We start from the raw sequence: 19,967 nt of genomic DNA, 5'->3' as shown, positions 1-19,967 counted from the left end.
TCTTGCCTGGAGAATCCCAGGGACGGGGGAGCCTGGTGGGCTGCCATCCATGGGGTCACACAGAGTCGGACACGACTGAAGCGACTTAGCAGCAGCAGCAGCAGCAGCAGCAGCAGCTCCAGGTTAAAGCCTTTCTATCCAAATGTCTCCTTTCACAGAAACTGTTTACTACCTGGCATATCCATTAAGAATTTTTAATAGGCCCTTATTGAAAATCAAATGAATGGGTTTTTTGGTGTTGTTTTTAAGCAGAACTGGTAGCTTCTGGCTAAAATGTATTCCATGCATTTATCAGGCCTCTCAAATTCATTTCACATGCAAACATAATCAGTCTTCAAATTAACTACTGAAAATAATATCAAAGGCAGCATTTTCCACTCAGGAAAGATTAATCTATTATTTTAAATCTGCAAACCAAACTTCGAGAAACAAATTTTGAAAAGCCAGGTACAATCGCTTTGTAAAACTTACACTTCCTGCCTGGCAAGTTAACAAGACTCCCAGAAAGTGCAAGAATCGGATACAATCCTGCAGGAGGCAATCCTGGTTTTGACATCCATTTTTCTACCTGAGGAAAACCACATCCAAACCACAACCATTGAACATGTGAGACTCTAAAAGAGGGTGGACGAAGGCAATCCAGTTCAAAGCAGAAACATACTGCGTTTTTCCTTGCCAATAAAGAAAAAAAAAAAAAAGTGCATTACTGAACACATTTTATCAAGGGTGCCTCCTGGGAAGCCCAGAGAACAAAAAAGCATCAAGAGGAGGCTGTCAACAACCAAGTAGTGATGCAGAGTCACTTTGCAGGTGTCAAAACCTCCATCACAGAAAATCAGGACCAGTGGGCGAGCCCAGGAGAAAATAGACACCAGAAGAATACCAAACAGCTGCTTAGGGCTGAACTCAAACCAGGCCTGAACCCAGGAGGAGGTCAAGCAAAACACTTGGAGAGCAGGGGTTGAAGCACAGCCTTTGAAACAATGTAACAAAGCAGCAGACAGCTGGGCAACAACTGCTGGGAGACTCCAGCCTGCAGCTCCAGAGGCAGGGGGGCCAGGCTCACAAACAGCTCCAGCAGCATCCCCCAGGCAGCTGCTCTCAGATGAAGCAGAGGGCGCTTCCTGCAGGCCCAAAGGGACAGCCAGACCACATGGCAGGGGATGGAGCACCAGCTCACAAAGACTCACTGTTGCCCCCAAACACACTCGGGATCCAGGGACAAGTTAGGACAAAACCCATAAACAACCTCCACCCAGTCCCTGACTGCTATTCTAGACAGACCGGCTCTGGGTTTGCCAAGTTCTACCACAAAATTACCTGCGAGGGCTCACTGTCATACTGGTCCCAGGCATAAGGAAGTCAGTAACATTTTACATCTGTAAGTCTGACCCCTGAGCTTTCACTCCTAACAAGTATATCTCAAACCTGTGCTTCCCATCAAATGTCAGGGGGCCCCTGAGAGGACACAGATGTGCTCTTGGGGACCAGAAAGATCCTCAGGGCAAGAGTTTATTTCAGACTTTACAAGCCCCAAGGTCCCCGTTGGAACTACTCAACTCTGCCATTGTAGAGACAGCAGCTAGAGACAGCAGGTCCACAGATAGATGCGGATATTAAAAAAAAAAAAAATAGGCTACAGGGTAGATTTGGCCGACAGGCTATAGTGTCCACTCCAACATTTGGATGATAATCCAAGGTACACACACACACACACACACACACACACACACACACACTCACACATCCTATTTGAAAGTTCTACCTCATATATATGACCACCTTATAATGCACACGACTTCTGAGATTGCATTTATGATCGAGCTGGAACCAAAGAGTACTACTCAAATGACCACGGGCATTAACAGACTGGAAGCGGACACCCTGGGTTGCATGGACATCTGTAGTCCGCCCCCTTCCCAGAATCGCTTGTCCTTTCTCCTAATAGACGCCCTCTTTCCTAAACTACATGTGGCATGGGCTAAGCAAACCCGTCTCGTCTTCACTCCAACACCCGGCTAGAGGTGCCTTCACCCATGAGCTTGTCATCTAAGTCAGGAAAATGACGGTTCCCCCACCACCCCCCCCTCACCGGGAGCAATTCTGGGAGAGCCTCGGACGAGAGCTGAGGTTGCCACTGGCCACAGTGACCACCGCAATGCCCAGACCGAGAGACGGGGCGAGAAATGAAGCCCTCGTGGCCTCCTCAGGGCTATAAATTCAGACAAGCAAGAGGCTCTGTATTTCCTCAACTGGGTTTGGGGCACTTAAAATCGTATCACCAAAATGTATAAAATGCTAGCAAAAATGAAGGGCCAATGACAAGGTCTCAGCAGCAATTCAAGCCGTAGTACAGGCAGGCCTGAATGCGGGTACTCAGCACAGCCATGTCGTGACAGCTGTTCTTGCTCACCGAGGAGACTCCGCAGATCCCTCCGCCGTCTTCCCCTGCAAACCGAGCTCGGCTATCTTCCTTTTTTACCCACTTGTTCAAACACAGAAACCCGAGAAGAGTCCCTCTCCTAAAACCTTCCGCATTCGTCAATTTTTCTTCATCTTTTCCTAACATACTCAATTTTTTTTTTTTTTTAAACCTCTGTTCCTACCTTACTTTTATGCCTCATCACTGCCAGGAACACAAATCCTCCAATATAATCCTATTACAGACATCCTTCTGGTCGCTCTGCTTTAGCTTTCACCCTGTTTCAGTTAGTTCTCCAAATTTTATCAGGGGTCACAAGACCGTCAATGAGCTGGGTTTTGCCTCCCTTGCCAATTCATCTTTTTTCTCCCTCCGGCTCTCTACCTTCTGCTCTAGCTTTATGCCCTGCTATTCGGACACCATAACTTTCTCTTCCTGCGTATCTCCTCCTCTTCCCCTCCCCATATTTATTAAGTTATTTCTTATTCTTCAGGAATCAGTTCTCACAAGAGCTCCTTATCTACTCCCTCCTAGTCTGGGTCAAGTGCCCCTCTTATGTATTTACTCACAATCATAAGCATGTCTTCCTGTTAGAGAAACTATTTTCTTGGTCTCCCCTCCGGATTCTAAAATCCTTGAGATTATGGACTACATCTTCTTCAGAGTCCGTGCCGCCCCCCGCCCCCATATTAAACACGGTTCCTGACACAGTTAAGCACTTAGAAATGCTTTCTTAAAAAAAAAAAACAGGAATGACATGAGCTGAAAGCATCCCACACTGATGCTTTCTTGAGAGATGGAACACTTCTATGTAAGAATGACTTAACACTTTTAAATCAAAGGCCAATGTCTATTTGAGTGGATTTCCTGAATTTAAAATAAACCACATTCAAATCTTTCTCACAATCTTTGAATAGAATTATCATTTTTTATACTATAATTTGCACAAGTCAGGCTACTTAAATGGTAGACATACCTATACGTTTTCTTTATTTCCATCACTTCTAGTAACAACAGTTGTTTGCAGCCTCTGAGATAAGTGACCAGAAAACACAATACAATTTACAATGTTATAAGTAAATATCTTTAAATCTTTTGATACACATATAACGAAATATGGGTATAAGGAAATTATCTCCTTATTAGTTCTGTTGCTTGCTTACTTTCTATTCATCTCTTTCTTTTTTCTAAGACCAATACAGATAGAAGTCAGCAGCAACTGATGTGATTTTCTTGGGAAAATATGCTTAAAATATAAATAATCTCCTTTAAGTGAAGGTAAAGTGATAATATTTCACAAATGAAATCACTCTTTAGCTTCCATTTACTCAAGATTAAGACAGAGAATACCATTCCAGTTTTCAATAAAGTTATAGCTATAAAGTGTTTCTTTGACCTCTTTCACCAATTTCAGTCGATTCTGGTAAATTCTTTCTGAACACACAAATAGCTTGCAGACATATACAAAAGATTTTTTCCAAATGCAGTAGGTAAGCAGCATACAAAGCATTTACTCTATTTTGATATAGCATCCCAGTGATGCTCAAAGGAAAAACATTTGGGCTAAGTTCTGGTTTGTGTATAGGTTTTTATTCAGATTTAGAGAAAACTTTTAAAGTAAATAATGTTCTTTTCATAACTTAGGTTTTACAGAAAATTTTTGAGCTTCTTTGTTAACCAGTTTTCACAAATAATGATGACACAAAATAAAAGTCAAAATTTCAACTCTAGATTATTTTTAGCATTTATAACAATTTTAACTTTAAAATATCATCTATGGTCTACCTTAAATCTTAAAGTTGAGTATATGAATAAAGTGTCCAATTTAACATTAAATTTGCTAATTATTTCAGGCTTTAGTTAGAAAAATAAACCCAACCCTGTCCAAAAATAATAAATCCTCAGAATTCAAATTCCGAGTACACAAAGATAAACATCTGAGTACTTATTATGATAACTGCCTTTAAAAAAAAAAAAAACACACCCCCCAAATTCAGCATGCAATCAAAATCTGTCATAAAATTTAAGATACCAAAGAACCACTTTCCAACAAATGGAGTTGAATTCAGAGGATTCCATTCTAACAACCTGTCTTGATTTAACCTCAAGAAGCTGACAATCATTTGCTGCTCTGGTTCTAATCTACAGAGGTACTCAATCAAAATGACCCGTTTTCCATTGCAGTGCCTCTGTCTCCCATCCTGATTTCTCCATAATGATCCCTCCTCTAAATCATAAGAGGAAAGCATTGTATCATAAACAAGAAAGGGGCAGAATCCTCTTCAAGTCAACTCCTCCCAATTTCACCAAAATTCATTTATAGGAATATCAAACCTAAGCTTCTCCTTCATAGTAAGATAACCCCTCTTGCCATCCAATCCCTCACCCTGGAGAAATCCAGCTATTGGACTTTTCTTTAGTCTTAGAAATCAACTGCTGAGGCATGTTTAATAAGGCCCTGAATTATTGGTTTCTTGTACTCATTTAAATTACTCCCAGAGAGTTGAGAGCCTTCGTGCAGAAACCATTTGTCGTTTCCCTTTAATAAATTAAAACAGTATGACAAAAATGGTTTTAACCCGTCAGTAACAGAATCTGGTTTATTAAAATACTGGGTGAATTTTCACCTGAATATTCTAAAAATGTTCCAAGGAACAGATGTGCATTAGAGAAAACTAGGCTGCTATCCAACAAGAACCAAAAGTGCTCTCCTTTTTAAGAGTTTGCCACTTGCTGTTAGAATTTAGTTATCAATAGGAACAGAGTAAACATTCCAACTGAGAAGAAGGCAACACATAAGAAAGAAAATGATGATTATGGCTGAGGTAAAAACATCTTCGGTTCATATGGTTTGTTGTATTAGTGCCTCATTTTCCACTGTATGCATAGCAAAATGCACAATGTTTTACTGAAAACATTATTAATGACCCCCCCAGTGGCCAATTTCAGATATATTTTTTAGACAAATGGACCCAAATCCCAAACCCTAAAATTGTGACCTGCTTTAAGCTGGAAGGAACCTTGGAAAATCATTAGAGCCACACCTAGACTTTAAAGAGGAAATCATCTAATCAATTCCATAAACCTTCAACATCCTAAGCTTACTTGTACTTTGAGGAGGAAAGTATTTCTTGTTTGGAGGGGAGCAGGGCAGGAAGCAGGGAAGGAAGCCAGAAATGTTAGTGTCAAGTGGTAAGTAAACATGTGAAAGATCTGTTGAATCAAAAGGGAGATCAATATTCTTAAAGGCAGAACTACTGTAAATAAATTAATATGAGTCATAGGTCCTGATCAAAGAGCAAGTCAGTGAGAGAGTAACAAGTTTCCCAGAAAAAGCTTCAAAGAACAGAGCTTTTATACCTGACAGTCTCACTGTAAAATGAAAGATATATAAAAAGTAGTCCTGGGTTGTCCCCCGAGAGGGATGGGGCTGTGGAGGGAGGCGGGAGGGGGATTCAGGATGGGGGGACACCTGTACACCCATGGCTGATTCATGTCAACGTATGGCGAAAACCACCACAATATTGTAAAGTAATTAGCCTCCAATTAAAATAAATTAAAAAAAAAAGTATTCCTGGAATCTGGGCTCTCAATTCAACATAACATTTTGCAACATAATTCAAAATAACTCCATATTTTCATGAAGATTTTGTCTCATTAATATTAATAAGGAATATCTTAATATTAAGATATGTCCTTAAATAATGATTTTCCTGAAAAATCTAAGATATGCATCAGAGAGTAGAACAACTCTTACAAGATGCTAAGAAATCATAATTTTCCATGTGCTTCTACACACAGTACCTATCATCTAATCTAAAGAAGAAAGTTACTTTGCCGTGAAGATGTCAGGGAGACATCTGAGTTCTGGTTTTTGTATATACTTTTTTTAATTGATTGCTAATGAATTTAATAATTTAATTCTATTGGAGTATAGTTTATTTACAAGGTTATATTAGTTTCAGTTATACAACAAAGTGAATCAGTTATACATGTAATTGAGTATATACCACAAACATTTTACTGGCAAAATCTGGTGTGTATACATATATGCATATGTGTGTGTATAATGGTTAAATTTCAAAATCATTTGTCCAAACCTATAACCCAAGGTGAAAACTGAATTTTAAAATTAGTAATTACTTAACATAGCTCACTGAACCCTCTCAGTGACACTAATTCTATCTGAAATGCCAAGTGAAAAATTATCAGAAATAAGTTTAAATTTTGAATATTGGCTTTAAAGAAAAACCCCTAAATATTCTACAATATTTTTAGATGTTATTAAATAATTATCTTAAAGTATCAGCTATAGAATTAATGAATGTTTTCTTGATTAAGAGAAATACTTGTTAAGATCCTAGCACTGCAATTTATAAAACTTACTAAATTCTCCCAACACTATAAAGTAGGTATTACTATCCTCATTGTACTGAACAGGGAACAGAGGCTAGAAAAATTTTAGTAACAATCAAAATTACATAATTAGCAAGTAATAGTTCTGGGATTAGATCCCTAGGCTATCTGATTTCAAAATTCTTGTGGTCTCTCTTAATTTCTGCCACTGTGTTGCTTGGAAAGTTCTTAAAAAAAAAACATTTGTAATTAGTTACAAAATTGTATCACCAGGCTTAGATATTAGATGTCACCCTCCAGTACATGTGCTAAGCATACTTACTGGAAATTCTCAATACACCACTGATTAACACAAACACTTCAATGCAGGAAAAACTTCAGCTTATCTGACATATATCTTTCCTAATCACCGGGCTGCCAGTACTGCTCTGACTCTGAATATACTCCCAAAAGAAAAAGGCTTTATTGAAGAGAGAGAACATTAGTACCCAGTAACAATATGCATTACGAAGCAGAACCACAGTACCAAAGATTATTCACACCCGATGCACTATAACTGGTCCTTTTACCTTGCAGAAGGAAAAAAGTACTCAGATTATAAGCACGGAGACCAGCAACAGTGGGAAAGCAACAGAAAAAGAATCATTGCTATTCAGTTGCAAAGCTGTGTCTGACTCTTTGCCACCCCATGGACTACATTATGCCAGGCTTCCCTGTCCTTCACCATCTCCCAGAGTTTGCTCAAACTCATGTCCATTGCATCGAAGATGCCATCCAACCATCTCATCCTCTGTCACCACCTTCTCCTCCCACCCTCAATCTTTCCTAGCATCAGAGTCTTTCCAATGAGTTGGCTCTTCACATCAGGTGGCCAAACTATTGGAGAAAAGGTATGCTGCTGCTGCTGCTAAGTCGCTGCAGTTGTGTCCGACTCTGTGCGACCCCATACATGGCAGCCCACCAGGCTCTCCCGTCCCTGGGATTCTCCAGGCAAGAACACTGGAGTGTGTTGCCATTTCCTTCTCCAATGCAGGAAAGTGAAAAGTGAAAGTGAAGGCGCTCAGTCATGTCCGACCCTCAGCAACCCCATGGACTGCAGCCTTCCAGGCTCCTCCGTCCACGGGATTTTCCAGGCAAGAGTACTGGAGTGGGGTGCCATTGCCTTCTCCGGAGAAAAGGTATAGATGAGAACAAAACCTGCTTCCATGGCGAGACCAGGGACAACTTCTAAGAGATTAGAAGTAGAGATGGGGTGTGGCAGGGTGGGGGATCAGAAGCTGGGGCAGCAGGAGTTCAACCACTGACTCCAAATGAAAAAGTGAGCAAGGACATGATGGAGAACACAGCTCTGTATTCAGGTGAGAAGAGAGTGAGCTGCCAACCACTCAGGGACAACCGAGTCACTCATCCTCTGGTCCAACACCCTCTACCTCTAACTGTATCTTCCTGCATCTCTTTAAATACACAGAAAACACTCATCAGACTATTTCATTTGATCTTCACTCTGTGGTTGGCAGTTGTTAGCATTATTTGCACTTCCTGATCAATTAGGAGAGCAAGTTTTGACCACCTCAAGTCCTAGTTAATAAAGTGTTAATTCCAAGACTAAAATGCTACTCTCTTATGTTGGCCTACTGTTCTTTCAGTACTGTAGACAGACAGTATTTCAAAAAGAAAGAAATAATTATAACTTACTTTAGAATAAATTCTTTAAAACGATGTCTACTAAGTAGGCATGTAAACCTTCAGATATATAAGGAGTTCACCTATTCAGAAAAACCCCAAAGGTTAAGGTATAGTGTACCAGGTTAAAAAAAAAAATCATAGGGGCCCAAGCATTTCTAACACATTTCAAAAGGTAGATATACCTTTATCCAGTAGTATCACCCAGTGCCTGAATATCATTAATAAATCTTTCTCTTTCCTACTTTCAGCTGTCTATATTTTGCTGCCTACGTGACATAAAGAGTCTTCATGCAATGTAAGCCAAGTTCCCTTACAAGGGATTGCTCAATAAAAGTACACTCATCAAGGCACTGACTACAGCCTCGTTTAGACATCAGTTTCTGGACAGCATCACTGATGCGATGAACATGAACTTGGGCGAGCTCCGGGAGACGGTGAGCGACAGGGAGGCCTGGCGTTCTGCAGTCCATGGGGTTGCAAAGAGCCAGACACGACTGGGCGACTGAACAACAACAACAAATCTGTTCAAGTCATAAGCCTAAGGCAACTGCCTATCAGTTTGTCAAAATCAGAACCTAACATCTGTCTCCACAGTAATGTTACAAAGAAGATGACATTTTAATACAAGATAGTGACAGATATTTCAATTGAGATCATCTAGATTTTAGCAGGCTCTCTACATTTTCAAATATATATACAATATCTTCAATATATATGTACAATATTTTCAAAATATATACAATATCTTATGATCAATTTAAAGATGTCATGATTAAGCAAATATGAGACAAAACAAAGAGATTAAATAAAAAGGCAAAACTCATATGCTTTTGAGATATAAAAGATTATGCTAAATCTTTTTTAATCCAGGAATTTAGGCAGTCTTTTCCAAATGTCTGTAAAACACACAAAGCTAACGTGTACATTACATGAATCAGCAGCATTGATCACACCTAAGATGACAGAAATGCACACTCTTAGACCGGAGCCAGGCAGAATCTGCATTTTAACAAGCCCAGGTGATAAGCAGGTAGACTGACGTTTGGAAAGCAATGATCTAGAAATATATACATATACACATACACAGATGGAAAGAGATCCAATAAGAAGCCCAGCTTGAAAATGTGCTTTTAGGAGAGGTACAAAGACCTTCATGTGGTTCAAAGAAACTGAGAAAATTCTAAAAGCATTTTAGAAGAATTTTTAAAAGATAATCATCCATATCAAATGATGAAGGTGGGGTGTGGAGAGGGAGGTAGTTATGAGAGAGGACCGGGTCTAAGCCCCCTGGCCTGCCACAGGCATCCTTAACATCGTATCAGGTCTGAACTTAAAAGCAGCTGCACAGACCTAAAGAACAGAAACACTGGGGTAGGAGGAAGTGTGAAGAGTGGGATTGACGTACATACGTCACCATGTGTAAAGCAGACAGCTAGTGGGAGGCTGCTGTATAGCTTAGGGAGCTCAGCTCAGTGCACTGTGATGACCGAGAGGGGCGGATGGGAGCAAGGAGGTCCACAGGGAGGGGATATATGGATACCCAGCTGCCGTCTATGGGGTCGCACAGAGTCGGACGCGACTGACCCGACTTAGCGGTAAGCAGCAGCTGATGCACTTGTACAGCAGAAACTAATAAAATATTGTAAAGCAACTATATCCCAATTGTTTTTTTAAGTAGGTACTAGCCTCTCATAGAAATGGTTTACTTTATGTTGATGACTTATTCATCAGTAACAGTAAAATTTCATTTTCTGTTCAACATGGAATACTATTAGCAAAAAATACTATTGTCTTTAAAAGAAAAATGCAAAGGCTTTTAAAAATATAGAGGTGGAGGAAGCAACCTAAAAGACATCATTTCAGTGGGATATTTTAAATAGAAGATACCTATGGCAAACTACAGTTGGTAATTTCAGGCTGGACACTAGTGTCTTTATAACAGATTTCTTCTCAAATCTCAAATTCATTTTCTTTAGTTAAGTCAATACATATCCCTATAGGAGTGGGTTTAAGTGTAAAACCTTATTTCTTTAATATAAATTCAGTGATACAACAGCACCATTTTTTTCCTTTCAATAGAATAACAAGAATAACCTTCCTATTTTAAATGAGGTTTACCAAATGAATTCAGGTATACCAGTTTTTCACATCAGCTATAAGTAATTACCTCCCTCTAAAGGGCCTATTTCTGCAAATAAAAACGTCTTTTTGCCTGATTAAACTTCTTCATCATCGGAGAACTTTTCCTCTGCAAATTTGTAGTTGGGAAATTTGTCATTAGAAGCTTGCTTTGTCAAAATGAGCTCTTTTCAATTGTTTTGGGAAAGCAGTCCTGCAGTTAATTACTTGGAGGAGGAGAGAAACACCCTATTCTAAAAGAAGTACACTTGACAAAATATTTGGACCCAAGTATTCTACCTTAAGACATCTTTTACAATCCAAAGCAGGAGGCTCCATATTTATAACACCTTTAAAAACCTGAAGATAGGAGGGCTGAGATGGACAAAAGATAGTATAGAAAACAATGAGAAAGGTCCCCAAGGGGAACAACACAGCTGTCACCTTTACCCTCCTTTCCCAAATGGCTCTATAATGACAAGTGTCCTCTCCAAACTGCGAAAAGCAGTCAAGCCTAAGATGCAATCTACAGTCACCAGCCAAGGCACCCCTGTGGAGGCCACAATTTGCAGGAATGTCACTTCAGCATGCACTGAATACTGTGGAGTCAGACTACTGACTTTTTAATCCAAAAGATATCCCAAAGAGAAAAGAAAGCATGGTAGACATGAGACTAGTCGGAAATTAACAAAAACAAGGTGTTTACTTATTCCCCAAGTGTTTTCACTTATCTGCCTTGCTCAAAGACTACTTTTATGATCTTGGATTTATAATAGATGCTGAATAGCAATATGCATTATAATAATATTCTGAGTATAGGCATATAACCCAGCCGAGAAAGCAAAGCAAAAACAAAAATCAAGGCTATGGCCTGCATCTTTTCAGTCCCTTTATAGAATACTTATAAGCAACTGAAAAAAAGAACACAAAATTCCAAAAGACCCAGCTGTAAAAATTTCACTAGCCTTATTCATCTTTCTTTAAAAAAAAAAAAAACACAGCATTTTGTAAAAAGCAAACTTGTGAACTGCATTTAAAATGAATACCCAAAGAATTCCAAATATGCAGGGTTCTATGGGCTGCCATTTTCCCCACTGGATTTTTAAACAATGTTGAATCATGACTGTTTGAAATACTTCGGTGCCATCATTTAACACCGTTCAAAATGTCAAGAGCCATATTTTGCCCCAGTGGCCACTTTTCAGCAAATAACACATCCTTTGAAGTCAAAATACTCCTAAATGATGCCAAGTGAGAATTTCTAGGCTAGAACAGTCGAATTTTTCTACTTTTAAAGAAATCAATAATACTTGGAATGACAAGTAGGAAAACAGCACTTTCATCATCAAAAGTTGTGAATTTTTCTTTACCCCACACCGACAATATTTTTACACATTGTTTCCTAGTTAAACCATAATCATAAGCCTATTGTGAACTTTTTTTTAAACTTGATACTCCTGAGGAATAATCACACATGTATCATAATAAATTCCACAGAAATAAAGGGCAATCATCAAAGACAAAGGGAAAGAAATACTTTATTTGGCCTCAACACCTACCACACAGCTGCTATTCCAAGGGCACTGATGTGTGTTTCATTTGACAAATATGTAATGTATCCAGTTTTCTTGACTAGAAGTATATGCTGAGCCATGCTTCAGACCCTGCCTCACTCTGATATCACAAAATGCCCTGGCAAAGAAATCATAAAACAAAAGCTTAAACCAAATAATCAAAAGCAAATAGCATCTCCTGTGCCATGTTCTAAGGTACTTTTAAAAGAAATACATTAGCACCGCCCTCAAGTGTATATAGCCTTGGAATAACTAAATGTATACATAATTTCACTTATTTCCACAACAAAATGGAATCTAAAGGTGGAGTTAGAATTTTCAACTCTAATCTCTTTTCCAAATTAATCCTTTAGACATGAGCAAGTTCAAATTTCTCTCCATCTCATCTTTAAAATAATCATTTCCAGTTACTCAAATTAACTGTATTTGATGAAATGCCCTTAAGTAAGATAAATCACTTTTAAAACATGATAAAAACTTTTAATGTAGAATCTGGAAAATAAATCATTTCAGTGCTCCTACTTTCTTCAAATTTCTCCAGAGTAGATGGGCTTCCTCAATTCTTTCCCACTTAACTATAAAGAAGAAAGGTCATGGATGAACCCAAAATGATAATCCCAACAAAATCTCTTAAAGTTTTAAACAAACAACTATACCTTTTATTCTAAGAAACCTTGAGTACCAGAGAAACTGACAAATATAATTGAAAAGTTAAATTGTCAGAGAGGAGAAGATCAATAGAAATCTGATAGAACTGCATCTTGTTAGAATTAACTGCCTGGAAAATACAGCCCAAATAATATCTGAGACAAAAGTCTTCAATCCCTATGACTAGTCAAGGCAAATCCAGTTAATTCAAAGAGTTCAGCCGATGCAGACCTTCAAGGAAAACAACTGACATGGGCAACAGGAAGGAGCCATGTGGCAAAAGCATTCTAAAACGTCAGCGGGTACAAATAAGGTACCAGTGAGCACTGGATCAAGAATAAATCCAGTTCAAACCATCTACCATGGATCCTCAGCACAGATGCTCTGGGAAAGAAGCCAACAGAAGCCCAGTGAAAGTTTAAAACGGTGAGTATCCATCAAAATATATATGAGCCAGTGCAACTGAAACTCTGCTAAAGGACAAGCTATCAGCATTGTTTATGTCTATCATCAGACTCCCAGATTCAAACACCATGCAAGCACCTGGTAAAGTACAGGCAGGAAAGGACAGGCAGGTAGGGACGCTTACTGACAAGGGAGAATGGCTGTTGTTTGTCCCATGCACCATATACATGGGAAGCCCAGGTCTAGAGGTGTTTATAATCAGTGAATTAATGAATGTAGCCCTTTATTCCTCAAGACCAGATCAGATCAGATCAGTCGCTCAGTCGTGTCCGACTCTTTGCGACCCCATGAATCGCAGCACGCCAGGCCTCCCTGTCCATCACCAACTCCTGGAGTTCAACCAGACTCACGTCCATCAAGTCAGTGATGCCATCCAGCCATCTCATCCTCTGTCGTCCTCTTCTCCTCTTGCTCCCAATCCCTCCCTCAAAAACACATACAAATCAGATCTTTAAAGAAACCATCAAGCGTTGTGCATAATTCCACCTGTAATGATTCAAAATATTACGCCTTTTTCATCCCATGAAAAGTAGACGGATGTAGCTCCTGGTGATGGGCTCTCTACTCTTTTTCAGCTAGGCTCTTAATGAAGACAGCTATTCATAGAGGGAAGGTCATTACATTCAGCAACCCACTTGTCCTTTCCATCAAGGCTGCCACACTTGTCAATATTGTGAAGCCATTTAAGGAAGGACTCCAAGTTCATATAAGATTTAGCTTCCAAGAGAGAATCAAAAACTTAAGAGATGAATATTAGTGTGTTAAAAGCATGTTAGGTGAGAATAATGAGGTTATAAGAAAGTAGGTTTGTCAGACACAGATTTACCAGAGCGCCTTAAGGGTAAACTTTGTCCTTTCCTAGTATTTTGAAGGTGCCGGGTTTAAACAAAACATACCCTTCACCTCTGATAAAGAGCTGCACCATCAAAGGCATTTTAAATAGGTGCTTTTAGCATGCTAAATAGCAACAGAGATTAGGAAGACAAACTGCTCTTAACTCATGTTGGAATCCAAAAGGCTGAAGCTCTTTCAGAATTATAGCAGCAGGGAATTCAGTGTTACTACGGGGTACATTAGCTCTGAAAAACTAAGTGCAGATGACAAGATGATGTAAACTGATAATATGCAATAATACAGGCAGCTCACCCCCTGCCCCCCAACCCCGTACATTTATATATGAAAGCAACTAAGAGACAGATGGCTGGCAAGAAATTTCCCTGTGGCATTTGTGCATGTCCGTTCAGTGCTTGTATTTGGGTCATTTGCTAGGATAAACCCCATGTGACAAGCTCAACAGAGGTAAGGCAAAGCAATCCATACAGGCTTCACTTAATTTTAATTTACTGTTAAGAGATGTACTTGTTCAAACAGCAAAATGACTTTCTCCACATAGATGTGATTAAACAGTCAAAACTTAGCTAGAAAATAAAATGTCCTCTAAAATATTTTATAAACTGTAAATTGTATCCACTGGCCTTTTTTTTTTTCCAATACATTTGCAACTGGGAAAGAAATGAGAGTGAAATAACACTCTTGTACACACTAGCCTAAAAAGACAACCTTAGATGCAAAACAAACTTCTCTCTTATTTACTTTGATTTTATAGTAATTCTTTCTAAACATTCATTTACTAAATACCAGACACATTTTCAATGGTTGAACATACTACAACTTTAAGATAACAAACCCAGATTGGTCCAAGGCAAATTTATTAGAGAGAACATTTTACAGAGAAGTTAGAGGAACTGGTCATTTCACAAGAAATTCTTATACCAGGTCAAAAGCCCAAACTGATAATAACATTAAAAGATCAAGTAGAAAATATAGTTTAATATGTTCAGAAAAAGAAATATATATATTAAAAAAAAAACTTGTGTCATACTTTAAATCCTCTGTTTCTTCATTTAAATACTGTTAATGAAACTCTTTATGACATTCAGGAAAAAAATGAGTACTTTTAAACTGAGATTTACATTTACACCTAGATGAATAACTAAACTAGGAATGTGTTATTGAGAATTTGGGGTGGTTTTGATTTCAAGAGTAGAAATTCCTGTTGTGGAGTTGCTTCACCAAGTTTTACACAATTACTGCACACCAGTAACTAAGAAACCCAAAGATAATGTTAATGATTATGGTTGAGTTTAACAACTGCAGAATGAGCAATAAAGAAAATTTTTTTCAAAGCGGCCACAAGCCCATTTCCTACTTTCAGAAAGTCAAAATTGTCTTTTTAAACTAATATGTTATTTTACTCACATTAGAATAAAAAGATGAATTTGCAGCATTAACTTATTTACTTGTTACCTACTATAAAAAGCATGCCATCAATTAGAAGATATATGCAAAATGAAATGAGAGTAGGAAACAGCAGTTATAGTTTTACTTTTGTTGCTTTGAAGTAAACGGACTCCTCTGTTGGTGTTCTCTCTATGCAAAACATAACAGGACTTTTAAAGAGGATGAAGGGAAAGTGATGCAATGTTATCCTCAACAAATAAGTCAGAGAGCAGAGAATTTTGGGTCAGCAAGTTTTCCCCACTAGCCTAACATTAAATTTCTCCAGAAAATGAAATGGTCCTTCAAGAATTCACATGCAACATGACTTAAAATTTAGCAACGACTGTATATTTACAATTCCAATTTTACTCTAACCACAAATTAAGATTCAATACAGTTATTACTAGATTGAAAGCAAGGGGATAGGAGGAAGAAGCTGAAACCATATATGCTTTTTCATCAGATATGGTGAATTCCACTCTTCTACTGTTTGTTTCATCACATCAGAGCCATATTCTTAACTTTAGCACAGAAACACTTGTAAAATATTAAATTTTACCATAGGGAAATTGATTTTGCTAAAAGAAGGTTTCAGATTACCACTTAATCTCAACCAAGCTACATCAAACACTGAACGTAATTACATATATAGTTTATAAAGTAAATTTGATCACTATATTTAAAAGAAATGATAACTTGGAGAAGTACCACAGCAATAACGTTTAAGCTGAAGCAATAGAAAGCCCTCCTACAGTAAATGCCAGATTCGTCAGCTAAAATGCAGAGTCTTGATTTCACTAAGCAAGTCGAGCATAAAAGTCATTTCTCTCCTTGAGCTGCTCTCTCATTCCCAGTACGGCTCTCTCCTTTGAAAACCATATTTCACTAAAGTTTTGGGGCAGGCTGGGAAAGCAGGGAAGCAGCAGAAACCACAGATGTAGTTTAAACAAGTTTCACACCTGAGTCCTTGTAGTCTGAAATGGAGTGGTGGAAATAAACACATTACCATCCTCCTACAATTTCCACTTGCCACTCCCAGCTTTTTTCCCCTTCTCACACCAGTGAGTTAGAGCAGTGGTCAGAAAGTCTAAGTGGGAAGTCACAATCTACAGTTCACCTTGGCACTGAATTACCTGAACATGCTATGCAGACACCGAGGAAGTTCCACGCTCCTATTAATACATACTTCATAATTTCTAGGATTCATAAAAAGCAAGTGATACTTGTAAGACTTCATACTCTGAAGAATATGTAATCACACACACAATTCTGCTACTAGGAAAACTAGAGTCAAATACACTTTTCAAATTGTAGCTAACTATAATTTACAGGCCTTCATTGTCACATTGGTATATATTGATATATATCATATATCGAGCATGCATCAGATATAGGCAAATCATCACATTAAATTCACCTATGCAGCTAGGTAAGTCAGGAATTTTGACACTCCATTCAACCTATAGCAGGTAAAGAACTTACAACAATTGCCAACTATCAAAGCACAACTAATTTATCATCATACTTACACTCTGTCCAAGTTACAACACTAACACTTCTGATTGAGGAGTCAAGAACACAAAATAAACTTTAAGTCTACAGAGAAAAGTACATTCAAAGGTAGTTGAGCTCCAGTCTTAATCTTTATTGGATAGATTCTTCTGACATGTACTTTTTAAAGAACTGGACAGCAATAAAGAGTAGCCACGCCAGTGATGCTTGATTTATCAGTGTTCTACAATAGTTACAGTATTACAGTAAGTTACTTTCTTATATAAGCTCTTAATTATTGGCTTAAATACTTACTCTTCAAACTGTCCCCAACAGTACCAGTAACAGCCCAGATTCTCCCCTGAGCTCACTTTACTGAAAAGTCACCCAACTCTGGAAAGCAAGAGTTTTTTTCTGCCAGTACTCTAGAAAATAGCAGGTGCATAGTAACACAAAGTTGGAGGGAACACAAGCAGCTCATATCACTCTTACACACAGACCATTTGTTTCTCAGAGCTTGCAGCATAATTGCTAAAGACCGCATGCACATCGCTTGAAAGTTAAGGAAAAGTTTATGTCTACCAGTGGCTTTCTATCAACTAGTATCTGATAGACACTTACATAAAAGGCACTGAGAAGGGTCTGCTGGATGTTCTTGCATCTATTACCAGGGGATTTTGTAACAGACGTGGGTGTGAACCAAGATTTGGTGACTTAAGGTGTACAACTATGAACACCCTTTTAAGTGGGAGAGGGGGCACAGCAGAGGATACAGAATCTGGCTAATCACCATCTAGAGAAGATTCTGCCTTCATCTTCCCCATCAACCACTTTGCTTAAGTTCACTCACTGCCTCTCCCTGACCCTGGGGATCCATTCACTTTCCATAACCCAGAGAGGCTGCTGAAAAGCTGTCAAAGTAAATCTGTGCTCACTTTTTGGATGGTTTAATTTCAATGGAGCATGAAACACCCCAGGACGGTTAATAAGTTTAGCCAGGCGTGCTGTTCTCCCTAATATATTTTAATTATGCATCTGTTTTCATTGTAATCAGATTAAGTCACCGGAAAGACACAAATTGGAATTTCCCCTAGTGGAGCTTTTCATCAGTTTCTAAACACTAACAACGTTTAAAAAAAAATAGGTAGAGACACGAGCACAACTGTGACATTTCCCAGAAATCGATGCAGTTTCTTTGACAACACAGTTCAGGTCTCATTAGCCACCCAAACTAACCCAAATGCAGAAGACAACTTCAGTCTCTAGGGGCGTCTTCTTCCCCCAGTTAGCACAAAAGAATCGCTAACGTCTAAAGTAAAACTCCCAAACAGAAATGAAGGCCCAGACTTTTATAAAGTAATACTTCATCGATCTGTGAGGGAGGCGGGGGCGCAGCACTGCCCTGGCGCAAAGTAATATACACCACGCGTCAAAAGGGAAAGTTGAAACAGTGCGATCTCTCCACTATTTGGGCAACTGTCAAATGTGTGTTTCAACCTCGGGAAATAAAAGTGTCCCATCAATAAAAGGAAACGTTAGAGGGCAGATCTATTAGAGGGCAGGGAGCAGCTTCCTTCCAGCCCAGACGTAAAATCGCTCAATGTGCTTTTGTTACACCAAGGAATATCTAAGAATTGTTTTTAATGCGTTCATTAAACAGTTTCCCAAATTGCTGTGACTTCCGCTAAGAAACTTAAGCATCTGCCAACACTCTAGAAGCAAGGAGAGGAACCTGCTGCAAAGTAAGAACCCAAACTCCCTCAGCCCGCCCTGTGAGCCCGCGTCCCGAATGTTTGCTTTAGGTTCGGATGTTTACCCGTCTCCTAAGCCGTCAGGTGCAGGAATAGTCCCTCCAAGATGCACTTCCAGCCTTAAAGCGGGAAGCTTCAAAGCCACCGCGGAGTCCCCAGGCAGCCCGTCACCCCTTCCTCTCACCCCCTTACCTGTCATCATAGCAGAAATCCGCACTCAGGGTGTTGAGATACAAGGCGAGCCCCAGAGCGCTGCTCACCAACTCTGCAATCATCTCTCCACCGCCTTCTCTCCGGCTCGGCTCCCAGCGCGAGGGCAGCAGCGGCAACAAAAAACAGAAGCATCAATCCCCACCTTCCGCCGCTTTCTCCTCCCAGCTTCACTTTTCCCTCGCTTCCCCACCCTGCCTTCCTCCCTCGGGTCCTTCCAATCCACCGCTCTCCTCCTCCTCCTCCTCCTCGCCCGTCTCCGCAGCTCCTGCGTCCTCCCCGAGTGCGGGCTCACACCGCGCTCCCCATGCCCTGCGCCGGCGAGCGGCGAGCGGCGTTCGGGCTCCGCGTCCCCCGGCGGATGCACAAGGCTGGTCCTTCGCGCGGCTCGTAGCCGCCACCCTAACCCATGGCAGTGCGGGGCGTCCTAGGTGCGGAGTGGGACTCGGAGAAGGTGGGAGAGTGCGGGGTAGGGGCAGAGGGACCGGACCGAGCCGGGCTCTGGGACCAGCTGGAGGAAGAGAGAGAGAGAGAAGGGCTGCTGGGAGGGACAAGGCAAACCGCCTCCCCTCGCCGCCTCCCGGGCACACGGCTCCTATGCCGCTCGGGCAGACTCCGGCCGCCACAGCGGCTGCAGCTCATTCACTCTTTATTAGCTCCCCTCCCGGCCCTAGCGCCTTCTCCAGTGAAGTGAGAAGCGGTGGCTGGAGCCTCCAGAAGCTCCCGCGTGGGGTTCTCGGCGCTGCCCCCCGCGCCTGCGTGGCCAACCCTCCATCCCCGGATCGCCCAGCCCCTTTCCCCACCCAGATCCGCCCCCTAAGGTTCCGCCCACATTACCCCCTAGGCTAGAGGCTCCTCCCACTCTCTCCCCGGGCGGGAGGCTCCGCCTTCCCACCTCCCGCCCTCCCCCTGTTTCGTTCACCTTCGATTTCAGTCTGGGAAGCCGCGGGGATCCAGGGGCGACGG

General features: G+C 40.3%; 1 protein-coding gene across 2 annotated transcripts in view; it reads right to left on the bottom strand.

Annotated features, from left to right (window-relative positions):
• Positions 1-19,072, bottom strand: part of TMTC2 (transmembrane O-mannosyltransferase targeting cadherins 2) — a 414,333-nt gene extending 395,261 nt beyond the window's left edge. Inside the window, exon 1 of one of the 2 annotated variants that reach the window (XM_061415655.1) lies at positions 18,984-19,072. In XM_061415655.1, coding sequence (XP_061271639.1) covers positions 18,984-19,066 — 83 coding nt within the window. In that variant the 5' untranslated portion in view covers positions 19,067-19,072. The remainder of the gene's footprint in view (positions 1-18,983) is intronic. The other variant, XM_061415657.1, reaches the window with a different exon arrangement.
• Positions 19,073-19,967: the final 895 nt, after the last annotated feature.

Source organism: Bos javanicus, chromosome 5 (assembly GCF_032452875.1).
Source record: "Bos javanicus breed banteng chromosome 5, ARS-OSU_banteng_1.0, whole genome shotgun sequence".
Taxonomy (NCBI): domain Eukaryota; kingdom Metazoa; phylum Chordata; class Mammalia; order Artiodactyla; family Bovidae; genus Bos; species Bos javanicus.
This window is presented reverse-complemented; position numbering and strand designations above follow the sequence as displayed.